Consider the following 21,592-nt stretch of genomic DNA (forward strand, 5'->3'; position numbering starts at 1 on the left):
ACGTTAACTTTTGTGTTTTGCTGTGTTACTGTGTGATGTCGAGGGGGGAGGGGCTCCTTTCTGGAGTGCCAATGGGAAGGAAAGCCAGAAATGACAATTTTGTATGGATCAAATAAATAAATAAAATAAAATTGTGTGTCCTGCGATGTTGCTTAGCTTGGGGGCAGGGAGAATCGCCGAAGCGGCCTGTCAATCTTGCTGCTGCTGTGATATTTTGCAAAATATTCTCAGTGCGCGCCTTGTAAAAACTGCTTGAGCCTGGGTGCCTGGCAGAGGCAAACTTCAGCTCCCAGAATTCCCGAGGCGGCAGCAGCAGCAGCTCCAGGTGGGAATTCTGGGAAGTGATTGCCGCGATTTGACAATCGTTCAGGATGTTTGGGGAGAGACGAAGTCCTCAAAAACACCACAAATGGAGCAGGGGGAGAGATTTTCCCGCTGCTTAAAAGGAAATTTAGAAAACCAGCAATGTCTACAAGACTTGGGTAAGGAGGGATCTCCTGGTGGTGACTTTTCTCCAAGTCTTTTAGAGGTTGCTGGTTTTCTAAACTTCTTTTTAATCAGCAGGAGGGTGGTTAGGGGAGAACTGCCCACTGAAGGACCTTAGCCTGGTTCTTGAGAGGGGGACATCCTTTCAAACTTCTCTGCTGGGGGCTTAGCGCCCCCCAGAGATGGAGAAAGACACAGAGACCCTCGAGGGAGCGTGTTTTTCGTGATCAACAGGGCCAGAAATCCTGCACACGCGCCAGCTGCATCAAACCATCTGAGAAACGCCGGGGGGGGGGAACAATTTTCATTTGGGTCAGTTTGAAATGACATGGACAATCAGAGCATGGATTTAATGAATGATTAGAAGTAGCAGACATCCCCTGCGGCCGAACAGTCCATTAAACGGGGTCTCTGGATGCTGCCTGTGTACACCCCTTCCCCACACAGTGTGAAACAGCCTCACAGATGGCTCCGTGCCTTTGACTGCTCCCTGGAAGCTGTCACCCTGGTCACAAACCAAAATAAATTTTAAGTCCTGCTACTAGGATGATAGCAAATAGTTGTCTTTTAGGGGGCTTTCATCGTCCCACAAAGATAAAAGAAAGACTCGTTTTGTGAAAACCGGACTACGAGCGGCTCCGGTGTGGGGCCGGTCCTTACCTGCTGCGAGAAGCTATTTCTTTTGCTCTTCTCTGGATTTGATCAGTTTCACCAAGTGGTAAAGCGACTCGCCTGGGTCGCGGGTGGGCAGAGCCTTGGCGGTTTGTAGAAACCTCATCACAAATTCGTCCGCCTGGAACGAGGCACACCGGGAAGGGGGGGGGGGAACAAAACAAAACAAGGTAAACAAAGTTAAGCCCTTTGCAGAAAGAGAGAAAAACAAAACAAAAATCCACAGCTGGATTTTGTGCCAGGCCTGTTTCTGGTGCCCGGGAGGAAGATAAGGCTTCGTTCTTCACAAGACGGGCGGAACCTGGCTTGGCTCTTTTAAAATAAGGTGCCCCAACTGCAGACCTCAGCAAAAGTTCAGATATGCTCCCTGACTTTTTCCTCGTGTTCTTGGGTATGACCAGTCTGGAGAAAAGAAGGACTAAGAGTGACAGAATAGCGGTCTTCCAATATCTAGGGGGTTACCGCAAAGAAGAGGGGGTCCACCTATTCTCCGGAGCACCTGAAAGGCAGGGCACAAAGCAACAGATGGAAACCAACCAAGGAGAGAAGCAACCTGGAACTAAGGAGAAACTTCCTGACAGGGAGGACAATTAACCGGTGGAACGGTTTGCCTCCAGAGGTTGTGGGTGCTCCATCACTGGAGGCTTTCAGGAAGAGATTGGGCAGCCATTTGCCTGGAAGGGTAGAGGGTTTCCTGCTTTGAGCAGGAGGTTAATTGGACTGGAAGACCTCCAAGGTCCCTTCCAACATTCTGTTATTTTTTTGGCCTGGGCTCTTTTGGCACCTTTGTCTTCCAGCCTCTCTCCCTCTTGTCCTTCAAGCTCTACAAAATTCTTCTTCTTCTTTTTTTTTTTAATTTCAATTACCTTTGCCAAATCGTGGACCAAGAAATGAAACATGGCCAACGCGTGCAGAAGTTTGGCTTCCTTCTCTGGCTGTGGCCTGAGAGACTGTTCTCGGAAATGCAAGATGGAGTTCAGCATCTCCGTTGCTTCGGCCCGCTGCTTCTCATCTGGAAGAGGAAGAGGAAGAGGAGGAGGAGGAGGAGAGGGGGTCCCAATGGTGGCAAAGGATGGAATGTTGTATGTATATATATATATATATATATATCCGTGATTATTTTAAAAATTTGAGTCCCAGGTATATTCCTTCTAAAAACTGCTAAAACCACTGACCTCCCAGAGATGGTCCCGGAGATCAGGAGGGGGGCCTCCTTACCCAGTACGTCTTCCTCTCTCCCGTCTTCTACAGAGAGCAGGTCCACCTCAGTGGGAGTGATGAGTTTTTGGTACTGGATTCCAACAAAGTGGCTGAAGTGATCGTGCCAGAGATTGACCACCTGCGGAGGGAAAAACCCGGACCCTCCAATCATCATCATCATCATCATCATCATCATCATCATCATCATCATCATCAGGAGGGTTATTTTGATTTACTCAAGGGGGCGGGGTGGCAGCCCCCCCCATATATTTTAGGGTGGCATAAACCCTAAATTGTTTTTTTTTTTTAACTCATTCTCACTTGCATCTAAACTCGCAGCCGGGTGGGGGTGGCGGGGGGGCGGTGTCCACTGACCTCAGCATACAAGGAATCCACAATGTCCATCTTATTCTGGCGGGAGAAAACGTTGGCCATGTGGAAATAGCCTCCGGAGATGGCCACGTTGCTCGTCGTCCCAAAAGCGCAACACGCAAAATATACCTGTGGTGAGGTATATTTGAGGAGGGGGAGGAGGGCAGGGAGAAGAAAAAAGAAGAAGGGCGATGGGATTCATGGTGCTCTCTTGGTGGTTTTCTTGCAGATGTTTCTTTACCAAACTAGGTAACATTCTCAGTGATGATGTTACCTTGTTTGGTAATGAAACGTCTGCAAGGAAACCACCAAGATGAGAGAGCACCAAGGACCCCACAGTCCTTCTCCTTCTCTTCTGCAAACCCACTCCCTTCTAGCACTGATGATGTTACCTAGTTGGATCATGAAAGGTCTGTAGGGAAACCTCCAAGCTCCGAGAGCACCAAGGAACCCACGTTTTCACCCTGAGCTACCAGTATTCTCTCCTACTGATATTCCCTGGTCTGTTCCGGATGGTGCTTTCAGACTGCATGCAGTCCCTGGGCTTGAACCGAAGTTCCCATCTGCTTCCAATCACGTTGGGAAGGCAGGAAGTTCTCAATAACCTCCCCATGTTACGCAAACCCACTTTGAGGTTGATTCGGGACTCAGCCCGGCCCTGGGAAGCATGGAAGGATTTTCATAACCACGAAGGATTTCTGTCCCTCTGAATCTGGTTTTAATAAACCAGGAAACGAGTCTGCCTTTCAGGTCCCCCTTCCTTGGGCTGTGACCCTCCCTCCCTCCTGGAGCAGCTGCTGCTTCTGAAGCACCCCTCTCAAGAAAGAGAGACAGACCCACAACGATTGCTGAGCCTTACGTCGTTGGCCAGGTGGTACAAAGAGTCGTCGAAGTTCCCCCTGGCGGCGTACAGAAGCCCGAGGTTGCGATGCAGCTTGGACTGAATGTTGTAGCTGCAGTGGGGGCTCTTGAGGACAATCCACTGGGCTTGGGAGAGATACTCTTCGCCTTGTGAGAGGTGCCCCAGGCCTGGAAAACCGACAAGACGCAGCCACGTTACGCAAGTAACAGGAAACCAGCGAGGAAACTTGGCTTGTGCGGAGACAGAATGTCTGAACGCACAAACCTCAAATCCAAACTACTTTGGGAGCGACATTCATCACTCAGTTCAGAAAAGAACGGTGAAGATATTCCTGGGATTTGCAATCTTATTAAATGGAGCTCCAGTCCATCTTTCCAGGGGAAGAAATAAATTACTTATATATCAATGCACTTGTTTGTTTGATTCTCAGCAAATGACTCTGGGCGGCTCACAATTTAAAGCACGTATTGCCGTTAAAATTTTAAAAGCATTCAAGACCACAACCGGAAGTTCCAGTCATAAAGTGAGGGAGTGGAGGGCTGCCCCTCCGAGCCCCTCTCCCCCTTCGGAAGCCCCCCCCTGCGGCTCACCCAAGCTGGTCTCGGCTAAGGCCAGGTAGGCAGGGACCAACTCCGCCGAGTCCGGCCCGTAGATGCTGATACTGAACTTCAGGGAGTGGAGAGCGGCCGGGATGGCGTCTTCGTGGTGGCCTTCCAGCAGGAAATTCTGGGCCGTCTCAAAGGTCACTTCAGCCAGGAAGATCTGGGTGGGGGAGAAATAATTGAGGGGTGGGCTGATTTTTTTTTCCTTCCAGTCGATTCTGAGGACTGGGTGTGGTGCAGATAGTCCCTGACTTACAGCCGTTTATTTAGTGACCGTTTCACAGTGGCCCTGAAAAAAGGGACTTGGGACCAATTTTCATACTTACGACTTTCAGCCCCCCCCCCCGTGGTCCTGTGACCAGGATTTGGACGCTTGGCCACTGATTCATACTTTGAAGCTGGATTGTGGTCGTAAGTCGAGGACTGCCTGCGTTTGGTACCCTGGATCCCCCAGCCTACCTCTCGGTTCCGCTTCTGCTCCTCTCCGAGTTTCCTTTCTTTCTCCGAGGTGTAGAAGGGGGGAGCCGCCCGCAGCGGGATGAGCAGCCGGCAGATCTTGGCGTGGATGCTGATCCAGTCGGCGTTCTGGTGATCCACATCGCTGGCCAGAGGAGGAGAAAGTCAATAAATAAAATCAGGCGTGACTGTAACTTCATGCCATAACATTCGCCTTGCTTAACGACTACCCGTATTATGAGGTAAGAAAACGAAAATGCACATGCAAACGCAAATAGCTAGCGCTCGACTCACACAAGTTCCAAGTTCCGAAAAAAGCTGTTTGCTTAACAACCCGGTTGAGAGACGTCATAAACTGGGTCAAAATTCACTCAGCCACCGTCTCGCTCAGCAATGGAAATTTTGGGCATAAGCTGAGGACTACCTGTGCTTTTGTTCCATCTTGCCCTGCGCACGCATTATTATTATATACAATCTATTTTGCACGTTTTTACACCTGTCACATTTTTATGACGTTTTATATCTATTTATTTTTATTTATTTTATATGCGTATGTTTTACGTCTGTGCGTTCTTCTGGCCGGTTTTATACCCGTTTCATTGGCTCATTTTGCAACTGAATGCCTACAATCTGAAGGAGCTCCTGACAGGGATGAAGATTGACAGCTGTCCAGTCTCCCCCCGGGCGCTTCACCGGACGGAGCCCCGCCTGCCGGCCACTCACCAGTAGTAGGTGACCAGGCAGGCGGCGCAGCGGACCGTGGCGGGGCCGAGGCAGAGCTCGCAGCGCTGCTTCTTCTGCCGGGGCTGCGCCAGCGGCACCAGCCACTCCGTCTGCATGGCCATCTTCTCCCGCCGCCGTTGCTAAGGGCGCCGTTGCTAAGGGAGGCGGGGCTTCCGCCGGCGGCCATCATGCTCTGAAAACACCCATCTTACTAAGCCACGTCCGGTTATGGTCCCCGGAAGAGCGCTCTGGCTGGGGCGGGTGTGGCGCGCAGGCGCAATAGCCAGCGGCAGATGCCAAGAAGTACTTGGCCGGAAAGGCCCGCCTCTTCCGGTTATGGTTCCCGGAAAGCCGCTCTGATTAAGCCGCGGGGGACGGGCGTTGTGCGCAGGCGGGGCTGCAGCAATGGCGACTGCCGGGGCGATGGCGGCCTCCTCGGAACGGGCGGCGGCGGCCGAGGCGGAGGGTCGCGTGCGGGCCTGGGCGGAGGCGCAGCGGGCGCGCGGGCGCCGCGTGGCGCTGGTGACGTCCGGCGGGACGCAGGTGCCGCTGGAGGCCCGCGCGGTCCGCTTCCTGGAGAACTTCAGCAGCGGGCGGCGCGGGGCGGCCTCGGCGGAGCGTCTGGCGGCCGCCGGCTACGGGGTCTGCTTCCTGCACCGGGCGCGCTCGGCTTTTCCCTGGGCGCGCGCCCTGCCGCCTCCGGGCCCGGCCCTGCTGGACCTGCTGCGCGTGCACGAGGAGGACGGGGCGGTGCGCGTGCGCGACGGGGCTCTCCCGGCCTTGCTGCCCGCCCTGCGCGCCTACGGCCGGGCCCGGGACGACGGAGCCTTCCTGGCGCTGGAGTTCGCCGGGCTGGCCGAGTACCTGGCCCTGCTGCGCGCCGCCGCCCGCGCCCTCGCCCCGCTCGGTGAGGGCCCGCTGGGTGCCCGGGAGGGAGGGAGGGAGGAGACGGGCCAAGGGCCTCTCCGTGCAACCCGTGCAAAGGCAGGGCGGGAAAAAAGGGAGTACGAGCCAGGCGTGCCCAAACTCGCCGGTGCAATGTAACACAACGTCTGCAAACATTTGCTCTTGCACTAGTTGCAAGTACAGCCCATGCAATGCATGCAAACGCTGGGTGCAAGCATGCTATGGCAGTAAGTGCAATAGATGCAGATTCTCACTCACTCTCTCTCTCTTTCACTCTCTCTGCCCCGTCAGGTTCCAACGCCATGTTCTACTTAGCAGCGGCTGTGTCAGATTTCTACATCCCCCCTTCAGAGATGCCTGAACATAAAATCCAATCCTCTGACGGGCCCCTCCAGGTAAGAGGAGATCGTGTGGGATGCCCTTTCATAAGGATGACAGATCAGAGAAGGGGAAGAATTTTGGGAGGAGAAAGGGGGAGGCTGAGAGAGCTAGAAAGAGGGGCCAAAGCAGGTGACACCAGAATAACAGTTGGAAAGGACCTGCCTTGGAGGTTTTCTAGTCCAACCCCTGCTCAAGCAGGAGACCCTAGATCATTCCAGACAGATGGTTCTCCAGTCTCTTCTTGAAAGCTCCCAGTGATGGAGCACCCACGACCTCTAGACGCAGGTTGTTCCACTGGTTAATTGTCCTCAGTGCCAGGAAATTTCTGCCTTTTGCTAAGTTCTCTCTGCTTCCCTTGTTGCAGATAACCATGAAGATGGTACCCAAAATGCTGTCCCCGCTGGTTAAAGAATGGGCCCCTGAGGCATTCGTGATTTCCTTCAAGTTGGAAACGGATCCGTCGATCCTGGTTGAGAAAGCCAGGCAGGCCCTGGCAAAATACAATCACCAGGTGGTCATCGCCAACGCCCTGGATTCGCGAAGAACCTCGGTGATCGTGGTCACTAAGGATTCAGAGACCCCGTTGTCCCTTTTGGAGGAGGAAATTGCCCGAGGTGTAGAGATTGAGGAAAAGATTGTCAGCCACCTGGTATCCCAACACAGAGCCTTTGTGGAAAAATAATTGCCAGTGGATAAAAGTCAATTCTTTCTCAATTATAAATTTAAGAACCGCTAGGAGCTGGTGGTGGTGAAGCTGGAGAAACTGGAAAGCTTCTATTAGCTGTTAACAGAGACCTCTTTAACTGGGGTCAAGGAGGCGAAATCTGATTGCACATCTTCAGACCCGTTTGCTGCTTGTTGGTGGGAAGGTTTAAAGAACAGGAACATTCCAAGCTGTGACTCGTTCTGGTGTGTGATTGGTACAATCACTGGGGTTGGCGTTTTGGTGACCAGGCAGACAAAAACCTCTCTGATTATTATTTTTTCCCTGCTGCCTTGGTAAAAATCACTCAGGAAAATTTAAAAAGCGTTCTAGTCAATTTCTGAATCTTATTATTCCGTCTTGAATTATGCCAGTTTGCACAAAATAATGAGAGTCTCTAGGCCAGTATGTGACTTGCTGACTTTGGGCATCCTAAAATTATTAAACTGGTCAAATAATAGATCAATTGGAGTTTTGTGGGCCAGAAATGTTCCAATGTTGTCTTTTTCTTCCAAAATGTGTCCATCTGACCTTTTTTGAAGTTTTATGTTTTTCTGTTCTGCTGCAAGAAAAAACTCGAATGGCTAAAATCTTCCATCACCTTGATGCCTTAGGAAATGTGAATTTTATACAAGTAGTCCTCCACTTATGACCATTTGTTTAATGACTGTTCAAAGTTATGATAATGCTGGAAAAAAAGTGATTTACAACTGGTCCTTGCACTTACAAACTGTTGCAGCGTCTCCACGGTTACTGGTAATATTCAGGCACTTGGCAACTGGCATATATTTATGACGGTTGTAGCATCCCAAGGTCACGTGATCACCGTTTGCGACTTTCCCAGTGAGCTTTTGACAAGCAAAATCAATGGAGGAGGCTGATTTCCTTAATGACCATTGCAAAAGGGTCATAAAATCAGGCGCTACTCACTTAATAATTACATTGCTTAGTGATGGAAGTTCTGATACCACTTGTGGTCGTAAGCTGAGGACTTCCTGTTAGTTACCACCTTTAAAACGCTCCATGGCATCGGACCTGGTTACCTCCGAGACCGCCTTCTGCCTCAGATTTCCTCCCATAGACCGGTACGCTCCCACAGAGTGGGTCTCCTCAGGGTGCCGTCGGCCAAACAGTGTCGGCTGGCGACCCCCAGGGGGAGGGCCTTCTCTGTGGGTGCCCCCACCCTCTGGAACGANTAAGGAGGATTTTATTTAGGGACGATTTTAAGTATAATTTTAATTGGAACACAGCCTCTAATATTTGGTTTTTAATTTGGTTTTAGAAGGGTTTTATTTTTGTATATTGTTATTGTATCTGTTTTTAATATGCTGTGCACCGCCCTGAGTCCTGCGGGAGAAGGGCGGTATAGAAATTAAAATAATAATAATAATAATAGTACTGCGTTCACACAACCTGCTCAGCTCTGCCTTGCTTAAAATGGCTTGCTGGCGATGCTTTCATGACACGTCCCAGGCTAATTAAGCCACGTTAACTCTTTTATTTGTTACACGGACCCAGCGGTAAAATCGGTTGCCCTGTGTTTGCAAGCTGAATAACTGTCACGTTTCTTGGATCGTGTTTTAAAATTCACCGGAAAAAGGAATCTGATACTTGAGGAATTGTACGAAAAGGGAAGACACTACACAGGTTCAGAATAATAAAAAAAATATTCGGACACTGGACTGAAGAAATTGTATGCTTTGTTCTAGCTTGCCTTGTGTGTCTTTGGCTTAGATCATGCTAAGGAAAACATGATTCTTTGACTGAGCCCAGCCACCTATCTGAAATAGAGCAAGGGGTTGGACTAGAAGACCTCCGAGGTCCCTTCCAACTCTGTTCTGATTGAAAGCGCGATTGGCTAACTGGGAAAGAAATGGGAAGCGGCTTCTTTAAGGGGGCGTGGCCAGTTGCTAGGGCTGCCGGCGGCGTCTCCGCACGCCTAGGCCGCGCGTTGCCATGGTTTCGCGGCCTAGTCTGCCGGCTGCGCTCCCGCCCGGCCCGGGTGGTGCAGCCGGGGCCTCATGGAGGGAGGCCGGCTGGTGAGTCAGCGTGGGGGCCAGGCAGGGCGGCGGCGGACAAGGCCGGGATGCAATCAGGCTGGTGGCGGAGGGAGCTGGGGAGGGTAGACTGCTCCTGCCCGGGGAGGCTCCGCTCAAAGGTGCTGTGGTTGAAGAACGGACTCGCCACCGGTTTTTTTTTCCTTTTTCTAAATATGGCTATAAAGATTGATTGATTGATTGATTTTATTCCAGTTATATGGACTCCCACATTGCAAAGACGACTCTGGGCAAGGAGAGCAATTTAAAAAAATAATAATAGAAGGAACATGCATAAATGTGTGTGTTTACACACACACACACATGCATACATACATATAAACACACACAAAAGCTGGGAATAGCTAAATTAAAAAGCAAACATTTGGAAGGCATGCAAAATGTATTCAATTTATATGCCGCTGATACCACTGCAAAAAGGGTGGCTAAATAAATAAAAAAATCTCTCCATAGGTTGGTCTGTATGTGTGCATCTATAGACATATTTGTGTCTGTGTGTGTATTAAATATATGCGTGAATAGGTAGGTGGATGGACTTCTCAATGCATTGGATTCCAACTCCCATCCTCCCCAGCCTTTGCTGGCTGGGGACGATGGGGACCTATTTGCGTAGAACTCCCTGAGATTCGATTTCGGTCGCTGCCCGTCTGGCCAAGGCAGCCCCGGGGTGGCCAACAGGACTTTAAACCCCCAAATCCAAACTGAGCCGAGGATCCAGCCCAAAATCAACACCAAAAAAGGGCATTTGCAAGAGTGACCAGACAGAGGAAAAGCAAATCCTGGACAGGGAGCTGAGAAGACATAGCTTCCAGAGTGCCAAACTGGGGTTGGTTCAAACCTTGGTTTGCCCTGGCCATAACAGTGCCAAGGCTTGTTGCCCAGCTGTTCAGCCACGCTGGCCTCCTTGCAGAAGGGGAGCTGACTTGGACTTCTGATGCTTTTCTCTCTTCCCGCAGCTGGGGGAGGCCGAAGGAGGAGGAGACGCTGCCGGCACCCCCTCGGAGACCCAGCTAGCCCACCCGTGGCCCTGTTTCCTGCCCGGCCAGGAGGAGCTGCGCTTCGCCTCTGAGCCGTCTCTCCGTCAGCAGCTGGAGAAGGAGATGAGGGAGGTGGGACCCCATTTGCACCCAGAGGGACCCCTCTGGGACGATTAGGCTGCCTCGAGCCTGGGAGGGAGCAGACCAGTTTCCAGGGACGGGTGGAAACTTGGGAAAATGTCCAATTTCCCTCCTAAAAGGTGTGCGGTTCGTTAGTGGCTGGCTTCTGAATCAGGCCAAAGTGGGCTTCTTAGGAACGGGCATGTCATTATAACAGAATAACAGAGTTGGAAGGGACCTTGGAGGTCATCTAGTCCAACCCCAACTGTTTGAGCAGGAGACCTTCTTGAAGACCTCCAGCCGTGGAGCACCCACAAATTCTGGAGACAACTTCCGTTCCACGGGTTGACTCTTGGGGAAGCCGGCAATTTGTGTCAGCCGTGCGTCACACCAACTGGGAGCAGCCGATGCCCCAGTTCGGCCCCTCGGACCGGCCTCCTGCTCTCCTTTGAGCCTGGGACGCCAACCTGGCGGTGTCTTTTTGTCCCGTTTCCTGCTTTTCTTGGACCCGAGAGCACCCATTCTTTGGGGCTTCAGGTCTTCCTGGTATTCCAGCGTCTTGGGGATGTGCTCGCCCGCAGGGCACCTTCCGTTGCAAAATGCCTTGAAGATGGTGACCTCCGCAGAGCGGCACTTCCTGCCCATTCACGCCCGTCTGATCTGGGGGGATAGGAAGAGCTGTGGGTGGGTTTCTTCCCTCTCCGGACCCTTCAAAGCGGCCACTGAAGACAATAGCAGCTCCAGGCTTCTTGCAGGCCACGCCAAGGATCGCTTCCCTTGCTCGGCCGACGATTCGCTTCCTTTCCCGGCTGTCGTCATCTTGACGGGGGGGAGAACCAGCCCTTCGCCCCCTGGATGGGCGGCCCACCCCTGCCCACCCTCCGGTTTGCAAAAGCTCCTTTTTTCCTCCTGCTGAGACGGAAGGGCAGCCCACGTCAGCCGTCTCCCGTCTCGCTTTGAACCCGGGACGATATCTGGGTATAGTTCGTTTGTTCTCGGACTTTGGGTCATCAAAAGGGGAGAAGGATCAAAATGGCATGTAGGGGTGGGTGGGTGGGGGTCCTGCGCCACTGGCTGCTCCAAGACGTCCGTAGGGTAAAAATGCTAGATTGGGTGTGTCTCTTGGTTGGTTGCCAATGTTTGTGTTTGGGGCTGTGAAGGTCACAAGGTGAGTTGGGTCACTCTGCTTTGGCCCGTTGGCCTGAGGGGTTGTCGTCCGGACGATGAAATTGGCAAAGAAGCCTCTTTTGCGACTTAAGGCCGTGAATCGGGGCAGCCTCAAAGCCCTATCCAGGCTTAGGAGACGTGAGAGGGTCTGAAGCAGGGGTCTCCGACCTCGGCAACTTTAAGCATGTGGACCTCAACTCCCCGAATTCTTCAGCCAGCGATGGGGTCAGTGGTTTTCAGGTGGTTCTTGAGAACCTTTTCTTGAAGATTTACAACGGGGGTCTTCAAACTTGGCCCTTTGATGACTTGTGGACTTCAACTCCCAGAATTCCTCAGCCAGGCACGCGTGCCTGGCTGAGGAATTCTGGGAGTTGAAGTCCACAAGTCATCAAAGGGCCAAGTTTGAAGACCCCTGATTTACAAGATTTACAGGGAGAGGAATTCTGGGAGGTGATGTTAGTGAACATTAGAGATCTAACAAAAAAATCCCACCCTCCGAGGTAATTGTTCAAGAACATATGCTCTGAATTAGCCTGCAGCCCTTAACAGAATCACAGATTTGGGAGGGACCTTGGAGGTCATCTAGTCCAACCCCCTGCTCAAGCAGGAGACCCGCCTAGACCATTCCGGGTAAATGTCTGTCTGGGCTCTCTAAAGCTTTCTCTTCTGGAACAGGAGCTCTCTTAAATTCCTCTCTTTGAAATATGTCGCCACTCCTTTTGGAAATAAATAAACCAGATTCCAACTCGGGGTCTTGTCCATGTGTAGGGAGCGCCCCCCCTCCAACCACTGACCCCTGGCGGCATCGGAGGGAGGGAGAGGGGCTCGAATTTCTGGTTATGCAGATTTCTGATCCCTAGGAGGAACTAAAGGGGTGTGAAGGGATTTTTTATTATTATTATTATTATTATTTTTGGCAGAGGATGTTGGACAGAGCCAGAGTGCCCCCTGGTGACCGTCCAAATCTGGAAACTTTTTTTTTCAAGGTTGCCGGCTGGGGAATTCTGGGAGTCAAAGTCCCCCCATCTTCCAGCTGCCAAGGTTGAGAAATGGTTGCAAGGGTGGTGAAAGAAGAGCCTTTTCCTCAGCTGGCCAAATGGCCTCCCTCTCTGGAGTTTGGAAATCCGATCCTGCCCTCCTCCTCCTCCTCCTTTTCAGGTGCAGAATTACGTCGACCACGTCAGGGCCTTGACGGAGGCCCGGGATGCTCTGGCGGCGGAATACGAGCGGGAGAACGAAGAGCTGAGGGCGAAGTTTGCCCAGCTGCAACTGGAACTCGGTACCCGCCCTTGAGCGCTTTCTGTGCCTCCTTTGGGCTGTTTATTTATTTATTTATTATTTAAATTTATATACCACCCTATCTCCCTACAGGACTCAGGGCGGTGAACAGGCAATAATAAAAATCACAGTAAATATTACATAAAAGCCTGCTCTAAAATATAAAACCCCTAACAAAACCCAATCAAACACAACCTCTCGCCCTTCCCGTTCTTGCAGATCATATTGTGGTGCAAGCCCACAAGGTGGAGTTTGGGTTGTGATGTCCTCGGTGAAGGACACCCCACTCATGTCCAACAGGAGGAGGGAGGGAGGGAGGGAGGGAGGGAGGGAGGGAGGAAGGACGGAAGGAGGGAGGAAGGAAAGGAAGGAAGGAAGCTGAGAGAGCTAGAGAGGGAAGGATGGAAGGGAGGGAGGAAGGAAAGCAAGAGGGAGGGAGGGAGGGAGGGAGGAAGGAAGGAAGGAAGGAGAGGAGAACAGCAATATCTGAGCTTGCTGGTTTTCATTACCCGACTAGGTAACATCATCAGTGCTACTGTGTGATAAGGTCCAGAGAAGAAGTCTGTATCTTAGACCCGGTGCTGGACACTGGGGTGTCTCTCCACTCTTGGGGGGCAACAGAGGAGGCGCCTATGGGCGCCACACAGCCCCCCCCATGTGCCAAGAGAGGGCTCCGCCTTGTGTTTCCCCCCAGAGTCTCAGCATAAGGAGGTGGCTGAGCTGCTGGCCCTGGAGGGCTTGACTGGCATTGTCCACAGCAGCCCCAGCGAGCAGGTGGCCTACTTGCTGGTGGAGAGAAGCACTTTGCTGGAGAGGATGGCGGGGCTGGAAGAGGAGCTGGGAGCCCCCCTCTGCCTGGGCAGACCCTGCGCGGCTGCCCTGCAAGTACGGGGTCTTTTCTGTCGGGGAGGGGGGCGCACAGAGGAGGGAAAGCTTTAAAGGCAGACCCCTCCCCCAGGGCAGAGAGAGGGTTTCCCCCGCTGCCTGCTTTATTCCGCTAGTTCAGGGGTCTTCAGACTTGGCCCTTTGATGACTTGTGGACTTCAACTCCCAGAAGTCTCCCTCGGAAGAGCCGGAAGGAGGAAACCTCGGCCGGGAAGAGGCTGAGCGAGGTCCGGGTGGAGCCCCAGACAGACTTCGCAGCGCCCAGGGTGAGATCCCGGCGTTGAACAAGGATCCGGACGTGTCAGAGGGAGAGCCGGGGAAGCTGCGTGACTCGGTCGGTAGGTCTTTGGCCGGATTCCTTTTTCAAGCTCACTTCACAACTGTCTCACTTAGCAACAGAAACACAAGGTCATAAGTCAAGGACGACCTGTATTTTTTAAAAAATGTCTCTCTGTCCAGGAGCCGAGATCTGGCAAGGAAAGGGGGACCAGGAGGCAGAGAGGGCCCAGCAGCCCGTCGAACCGTCGGCGAAACCGTCCCTCGCCGGGAACCCCGTCTCGGCCCCGGATCCCGATTCCGTCAGTAAGCAGGGCGGCACGGCTGGCAGGGGAACATGGGAGGTTGGATCCGCACCTCTTCCCGCTGCCAGGGCTGAGAGAGCCCAGACTGACCTCAGCCTCCCCAAGTGACCTTTGGATTCCCTCTAGCTGCCTCGGAGTGGCGGAAGGCCAGCGAGCAGAAACTCCCGACAGATAGACTGCTGCTGCTGGAGGGGCTTTGCTTCCCGGAGGCAGAGAGGCAGGCCTGTCTGGGGGGCTCAGGAACCGGCCGAGAGGCAGCCAGCCACCTTGGAGGCTGCTTGAAGCACGTAGGTCAGACCCCCCTCCAGATTCTCCCAGGCGGCCCTGACTATTCCCAGTGGGCGCCTCCCGTTTGGATCCTCCCAGCGGCCCTTGGGAGGGGGGGAGCCCTGGATTGGTTGACGTTCCTTGAGGGGTCCCGGGCGCTCTCTGAGCTGGGTGGCTTTCTTGCAGACGTTTCACGACCCAGCTAGGGAACACCACCAGTGCTGGAAGGAAGTGGGGGTTGGTCCCTTCCAGCCCATGTTCCCTAGCTGGGTCGTGAAACGTCTGCAAGAAAGCCGCAACAGGGACCCTCTCATTTCAACCCTGAGCTACAAAGACCCTCCTTTACTGACACACCAAGTCCATACGGTGCAACTCCTGCCGTGTTCGGATAAATTCCTCCCGGTTCTGGCTTGATCTCTCCCGGTGGAACCAGGAGCTGCACCTCTACAGGTCAGAGCTGCTTCGTCTCCACGGCGAGCTGCAGGGCTTCCAGGGCGCCGCAGAAGAGAGGGACTTTCTGCGCCTGGCCCACCAGAAGCTGCTGCAGAAGAACGGGCTGCTGGAAGCCAAGGTGGGCCCCGGGGCCCTGCCAGACAGCTCGGGGGGGGGGGGGAGGAGGTAACTGTGAGTCAGGGCCGAGCATCCGAACTTTGATCACGTATTTATTTCATTGATTAAATTTAGGTTTAAGCAAACATAAGAGAGTGTGGGACTGAACTACACTGCCTGTCTTTGCATCTGAAAAAAGCAGCACAAGCACGGGCGACATAATTCAACCCCGCACACTCCATGTTTTCTTAAATCTAAATCTAAATGAAATACATTTGTTCAAAATTATTAATTTAATAAATTAAGCTGTTATCAATGTATGAAGTCGGTGTATTTAATAAATACATTTAATACACCAATGAGTAAAAAATAAAACCCGCAGGTGTCGGAGCTCTCCCAGGAATGCGAGCGCCTGAACCGGCACATCCTGAGGGAAAGGGAGGAGGAGGAGGAGGAGGAGGAAGAGGAGGAGGAAGAAGAGGAGAGGCTTTTGGCAAGCAGACTTTCCTGCCCCGAATTTCCAGCGAGGGGGCAGGTTTGTGGAGATCAGATGCCGAGCCAGGGAGGAGACGGAGAGCCAGCGTGGTAATTCGGACCCTGGACAGCTGGATGTGTTTAGATTGGAACCTTAGAACCCTTCTAAGAAAGAAATTGATATATGTTCGTACTGAAGACTCCCAGAGCTAAATCAAAAGGAAGTCACTTCTTTCAGAGGGGAAATACAGAGTATTGACAAATAAACGCTGGTCTTAGGACAGGCTGGCTGGGGAATTCTGGGAATTGAAGTCCACAAGTCTCAAAAGTGGCCCAGGTTGGACCGCCTCTGCCTTGGGGTCTTGACGGATACACCGAGTCCCTCCCCTGTTTAGCCCAGGCAGTAAAAATAGAATTTTTTATCACCGTTTTCCACCCTTTCCCTACCTGAAAAGACTCCCAGATGCCAGATATCAGAGGAGAGCTCAGTCTGGCAGACACGGCAGGCGAGGAAGAGGGGAATCGGAGGGAGAAGGGAAAAACATGCCCAGAAACCAACTTAGCAGCTGAAAGGGTCTTTTGGGCTCTCCAAAGCTGCTGGGGGTCAGGGAGAGCAGGGCTGGGGGGTTTCTGAGAGGGGGGAGGGGGAACCGAGCCCCCTGCCCTCTCTTTCTTGTGAATTCCTGAAGCCTGAGCTGGGGGAGGGGGGGAGGGGGACCCTGCCCCATTCTGATGTCACCCACTGATGTCGCGTCTGGCCTGGTGGGGCCAGGAGGGGCCACTCGCCCCAAACAGCGGAGCTGCTGCAGGCACCCCTCTTCCTCCGTCCTCACGGAACCAGGATCCAGGCACGGGCTCCCCTGGGGGGGGCGGGTGTAACCCCTTCCCCCTTTTCTCCCTCTGCGTAGTCTCTCCTGCCACAAAGATGAAGGTGGGATTTTAAAACCTGCCCCCATGTTTGTTGCTGCAGCGGGGACTACAGGCCCCAGGATTCCAGGCACCAGCGTCCCCCGGGGGACAGCCGGCCATCAATCAAAGAAGCCACTGGATGGGCTCCCACCCACTCTGGGGGTCCCCAGGTCTTCGGGGCCTGGCGAAAGAGTGTCAGAATGGGGGCCGGTTTAATCTCCGTGGGGATGATGTCCCACAGGGAGGGGGCCACCACCGAGAAGGCCCTTCTCCTGGGTCCCACCAGATGGACCTCTGTAGGGTGGGTCAGGTAGGCGTAAGTGGGGAGGGTCCTTCAGATAACCCGGTCCCAAGACCCCCGCATGTGTCTAGGTGTCATCCTTGTTATTTAGCAGCCAGCCCTATTGCAAGGAGGGAGGAAGGAGCACCTAGGACCCCCTTCCCTTACCTGATGCCCCCTATCTCTGCCTCTCTTCCCCCCCCCCCCCAGTCTTTTGACCCACAGCCTTCCTTTGTCAGAAGCCAGCAGGATGGGAGAGGTGGGGGAGCCGGTCCAGACCACGCGGGAAGAGGAGGGAGCCTTCCTGAAGGAGATCCGGGCGGTGCAGCATCAGCTGAGCGCCCACCGAGAGAGACACAGCGCTGCGGCTCAGCCCTGCCCACCCCGGGCAGCCCTGGGAAGAGCCGGGGGGGACACGGAGCAGGTACAGATCAGGGCCACCCGTGGGGAAGGGGCCGGCAAGGCCGTGCTTTCTTTACCCCCTCCCCTCTGCACGCAGGGACCCCCCCACAAAGGAGCCCTGCAGCCGCAGGAAGAGCCACCGGGGCTGTGCGGGGACCCCCGGCAGGCGCCGATCTCCGGGGGCTCTGTCAAGAAGCAGCTGAGGCTGGAACAGGAGAGGAGCTTGGAGCTGAGGCTACAAAACCTGCAACTGCAGCAGGAAAACATCAAGGTGGGGGGGGACGCCTGGCGGGTCAGGGGGAGGGGGTTTCGTTGCATGTCCCTGTCAGTTGCGGCTGGGGAATTGGAAGGCAGCTGACGGGGACTTGTACGAAGCTTAAACATTTGGCGTGAGGCCTAACTGAGGTCCCAGCTCTCCGAAGATGCTGGGAATTGAGGAGGGGGACACGGCCTTGACCGTCTGCAGTGGGAGAGACGGGAAACCTCACCCAGGTTCAAAGTCTCCCCACGGTTGGGAAAAACACGGTGCTAGCAAGAAAGGGGACCACCTGATAGGCTACGGGGGGGGGGCAGGCAGCCCGTTTACCCTCCCTCCCACCAGATTTGGGCCTGGGCAGCCCGGGAGCCCCCTTCCAACTGGTAGCTGATGGTGATCCTGGCAGATCCTGCTGCTGTAGAGGATGCCGTGCTCTCCTTCGCCACAAGAGGGCGGAGGAGAGTTAGGGTTTGCCGCCCTCTAGTGGCTCTGAGGCAGTTCTGCAGCCTGGGTTTGACTTCAGCCCATTTCCCAGCCTGGCAATGATTGTGCCACTATCCGGCTGCCCCCCCTGGGGGGGGGGAATAGGGGAGGCGGATGCTCCTCCTCCACCCAACAGCCCCCCCCCCCCGTTTCCCTCCAGGTCCAGGCCGAGCTGAGGCAAGCCCAGGCGAGGCTGTCGGAGAGCTCCAAGGCCTGTGGGGCTCTGGCCTCGCAGGGGGAGCTGTGCCAGCAGACGGTGAAGGAGCTGGAGATGGAGCTGCTGCAGCAGTCCCAGGCCGCGAAGCAGCAGAGCCGCCTGCGGGAGCAGCTGAGCCAGGAGGGCCAGCGAGCGGCCCAGGCCGAGAAACGGGTCAGTTTTCCCAGGCCAGTCAGGGGCTGCAGCTGGACTCTCCCCCTCTGCCGGGGCCCGCTGGGTCCCCCTCTCCTCCCCGGGGAGGGCGGCGATGGGAGGGCGGATTGCTTCTTACCCTGGGGTGAGAGGCCTCCGCCTTCCCCGTCCGGGACTGGGGGCCCCGTGCCCTTCAGTTAAGCCATCCCTGTGCTTCTGGTCCTTCCCAGGCGCAGGATCTGGAGCAGAGGCTGCAGGAGGCCCGGCAGCTGCAGGAGGGCCAGGCTGCCCTGGGGAGGAGGCAGCTGGAGGAGGAGGCGAGGGAGGCCAGAGCGAAGGAGGCCGATGCCCGGCGGTCCCTGCAAGAGGAGCAGAAGAGGCGGTAGGGGTCTGGTGCGGAGGGGAGGGGCTCACCCCCTTGGGCCCTTATGGGTCTGGGGGCTCCAGGTGGGCTGACTTTCCCTCTCGCAGGAAGGCGCTGGAGCAGAAGCAGGAGGAGCAGCAACAGCAGCGGCTGAGGCTCTGGCGGGAGAAGGAGGCCGGGCTGCTCCAGGCCTTGGCTGACCGGGAGGCCCAGGCCCAGCAGCAGGAGGGGCACCTGCGGGCCCTGGAGGAGGAGAGGAGGGCCCTCGCCAAGGAGGTCAGCGGCCCTCCCTCTCCCCATCCCTCCCTCCCTCCCCATCCCCTCTATTTCCTTCCTTCCTCTCCCTTTTCTCTTTCCCTTCCTCCCTTCACTCACCCCCCCTCCCGGGAAGCCCGACTGAGCCCCCCACCCCCAATCTCCCCCTCCAGCACCTGCGCTGTCAGAGTCGCAGCCAGCGCCTCTCGGAGCAGCTCTCGGCCCTGCGGCAGGAGAAGGAGGCGCTGTGTGACGAGCAGAGGCAGATCCTGAAGCAGGTGGACGTCTCCCTCAGGTGAGCCTCCCTCCGCTGGCCCCGTTGGGCGGCCGCCTGGCTCCACCGCCAGGGCCGGGGCCCCTAGGATCCAGAGCCCCACCGCTTGGCCTCCCCAGGAAACAGAGCGAGCGCCGCCTTCGGCACAAAGCCCGGCTGCGGCAGGCGAAGGAGACGCTGCTCGGCGAGGTGAAGCTGCGCGACACTCGCATCCGGAACCTGGAGAACGAGGTCCGCCTCTCCAAGAGCCAGGCCGAAAAGGTAGAGCAGCCCTGGGCCGAGCCGGGCAATCCGAGCTAGGCTGCCTTAAGCCTCACCTGCGGGAGCTGCCACCCCCGCCTCGACCCCCCAGGGGTCCCTCTCTGCAGGGCGGCCTCCTCTGGAGCCAGGCGGGAGGGGAGCGCAGGCGAACGGGGATGCCGGCTTTTGCACCCAGGACCAGCTGCTGATCCGGCGGGTGACCAGCGAGAACGAGGGCCTGTTCAGGGAGAAGCGGAAGACCCTGGAGCAGCTCCACAGCCTGGAGGAGGCCAAGCAGAGCGACGGACAGGCCCTCTGCGCCCTTCAGAACAGGTGGGAGGGGCCAAGCGCACGGGAAAGGAAAGGGGGTAGGGAGGGAGTTTTTTGGGGGGAGCCCCACCCCAAGCCCCCTTTCTCTCTCTCTCTCTCTCTTTCCCAGAGTCCAGCTTTTGGAGGGGGAGAACAAGCAGCTGCAGGACCGGACCCTCCAGCTGAGCCTGCAGGTTGGGATCCTGGAGCGGGCCCTGCGCACCATCCATGTGCACAGCCTGGAGGTGAGCCGGCCCAGCCCCCGCCTGCCCCCCCCTCCCCGTCTCCTCGGTCGAGGCTGGACGGCCCAGCAGGGGCCTCAGTGGGGCCGCTCACCTGCGCAGGGGACAGGTTGGCAGCCCCTGTGGTTACCCCTCTCTGAGGCTAAGTCGGTCCAGACTTGGCTGCTCCTGGGTTGGGAGACCACAAAGAAATCCCAGCGCAAGAGATTTCAAGGGGATGGGAAGAGTCCGAATGTCTCCAGGCTAGACCAGGCCCCCTCGGCAGGGCTTGCTGACCGTCTTCCGGGTGTGGCTGTGGGTGTTTGTTAAACCCCGCACCCTTCTTTCCGCAGGAGCTGAAGAGCCTCGGCTTCCCTGAGTGTCCGCTGCAGAGGAAGCTCTTGCCCTTCCCCGGCTTCAGGTACGGCGCCAGGCAGGTGTGTCAGTGAGGCGGCAGGCCCAGCCGGGATCAGACCATCGCGGGGACACCGACACCGGGCGCTCCCTTCCCCGCAGCAGCCAGGGTGGCGTCTGTCTCACCATGGCCTCCCCGGAGCCTCCGCTGCCCCCCCCCGGAGGTTCTCCCCCTTCCACGCTTCTGCCTTCTTCGGGCCACGCAAGGCAGGAACCAGAGGAATAAAAGCAGGGCCCTCAAATCCGACACCCCGGGAGAGCGAATCATTGGGACGGTGGGCGGAAGGGGAGGCCGCTGTGCGGGGAGGGGCCGGAGAAATGGATCTGGGGAAGGAGAGGGTCTCTGCCGGGGTCCCTCCTGCCGGCTTCGAGGCCATGGGGGCCCCCGGGGTTCCTTTGAGGTGTGCCTGGTGAGCAGGGTGAGGGGCACGAGGTGCTCCTGAAATCCTCTTTCAGTTGGGGTGGGGTCTGGATGGCTTGCGGGGAGCATATTGGAGCAGCTTGAACGGGGGCCACCTGGACCACGACTGTCCAAGGGGACCCAGTAAGCGAAGTGGAGCCTCTCTCTTGGGGAGCAGTCTACCTTGCAAGTCTACCTTCCCAGCCTCGTTTTATGGCTGCTTCTACCCTCACTAAAGCTTGAGAGGACCTCCGACTCTCCGGCCAGAGGGCTGAGGCCCGTCCTTTCCCTTTCAGCTTCTCGGTCACCAGGCTTTCGGACGCCAGCAGCCTTCGCCAAGCCATCAAGGGCGGGCAGCCGGCCGAGCCCGGGCAGAAGGCCCTGCTCTCCCCTCTGGCCTTCCGGAGCTCCCGGGTGGGCTGCCTGGGCGTCCCCAGAAACCCGGCCGACCTCCGCCAGGACGAGCCCGGCCAGCCCGCCTGCTGAGGTCGGGTGGGAGAGCCCAAAGGCCCCTCCTGCCTGTCGGTGGAGGCCGGGGGGGGAGGGGGGGGGCTTTTTTAAAAACCACGGAGCGGAAAAAACGTGGAAAATGTCAAATGTATTTTTGGAACAATAATTATTTGTTTCTACAACTCTGGAGCTCTGAGCGTAATTTGTGTCCCGGAGTGTTTTTTGGGGAGGGAAGAAAAGAGGGAGAGAAAAGAGGGAGAGAAAATCT

At 55.7% G+C, this 21,592-nt stretch overlaps 3 protein-coding genes across 3 annotated transcripts; 2 read left to right on the plus strand and 1 right to left on the minus strand.

Annotated features, from left to right (window-relative positions):
• Positions 1-783: 783 nt before the first annotated feature.
• On the minus strand, positions 784-5,489 carry ZMYND12 (zinc finger MYND-type containing 12). The gene is made up of 9 exons (XM_029284921.1): positions 5,374-5,489; positions 4,654-4,795; positions 4,183-4,354; positions 3,590-3,759; positions 2,734-2,859; positions 2,377-2,497; positions 2,025-2,170; positions 1,147-1,279; positions 784-991 (listed from the first exon to the last, which is right to left on the minus strand). The coding sequence occupies exons 1-8, from the start codon at positions 5,487-5,489 to the stop codon at positions 1,160-1,162; spliced, it is 1,113 nt and encodes a 370-aa protein (XP_029140754.1). The 3' UTR covers positions 784-991; positions 1,147-1,159.
• Positions 5,490-5,796: 307 nt separating this feature from the next.
• PPCS (phosphopantothenoylcysteine synthetase) lies at positions 5,797-7,834 on the plus strand. The gene is made up of 3 exons (XM_015820363.1): positions 5,797-6,280; positions 6,571-6,674; positions 7,025-7,834. Exons 1-3 carry the CDS (start codon positions 5,797-5,799, stop codon positions 7,340-7,342), a joined length of 906 nt encoding a protein of 301 aa, XP_015675849.1. The 3' UTR covers positions 7,343-7,834.
• A 1,550-nt stretch (positions 7,835-9,384) lies between these two features.
• CCDC30 (coiled-coil domain containing 30) lies at positions 9,385-21,360 on the plus strand. Its single transcript, XM_015820364.1, has 15 exons — positions 9,385-9,402; positions 10,377-10,529; positions 12,843-12,963; positions 13,657-13,847; positions 15,129-15,266; positions 17,407-17,580; positions 18,209-18,418; positions 18,628-18,779; positions 18,869-19,037; positions 19,190-19,311; positions 19,410-19,551; positions 19,727-19,863; positions 19,970-20,084; positions 20,414-20,481; positions 21,171-21,360. The coding sequence occupies exons 1-15, from the start codon at positions 9,385-9,387 to the stop codon at positions 21,358-21,360; spliced, it is 2,100 nt and encodes a 699-aa protein (XP_015675850.1).
• The last annotated feature ends 232 nt before the right edge of the window (positions 21,361-21,592 follow it).

Source organism: Protobothrops mucrosquamatus, unplaced genomic scaffold (genome assembly GCF_001527695.2).
Source record: "Protobothrops mucrosquamatus isolate PMUCROS unplaced genomic scaffold, P.Mucros_1.0 scaffold1123, whole genome shotgun sequence".
Classification (NCBI taxonomy): Eukaryota; Metazoa; Chordata; class Lepidosauria; order Squamata; family Viperidae; genus Protobothrops; species Protobothrops mucrosquamatus.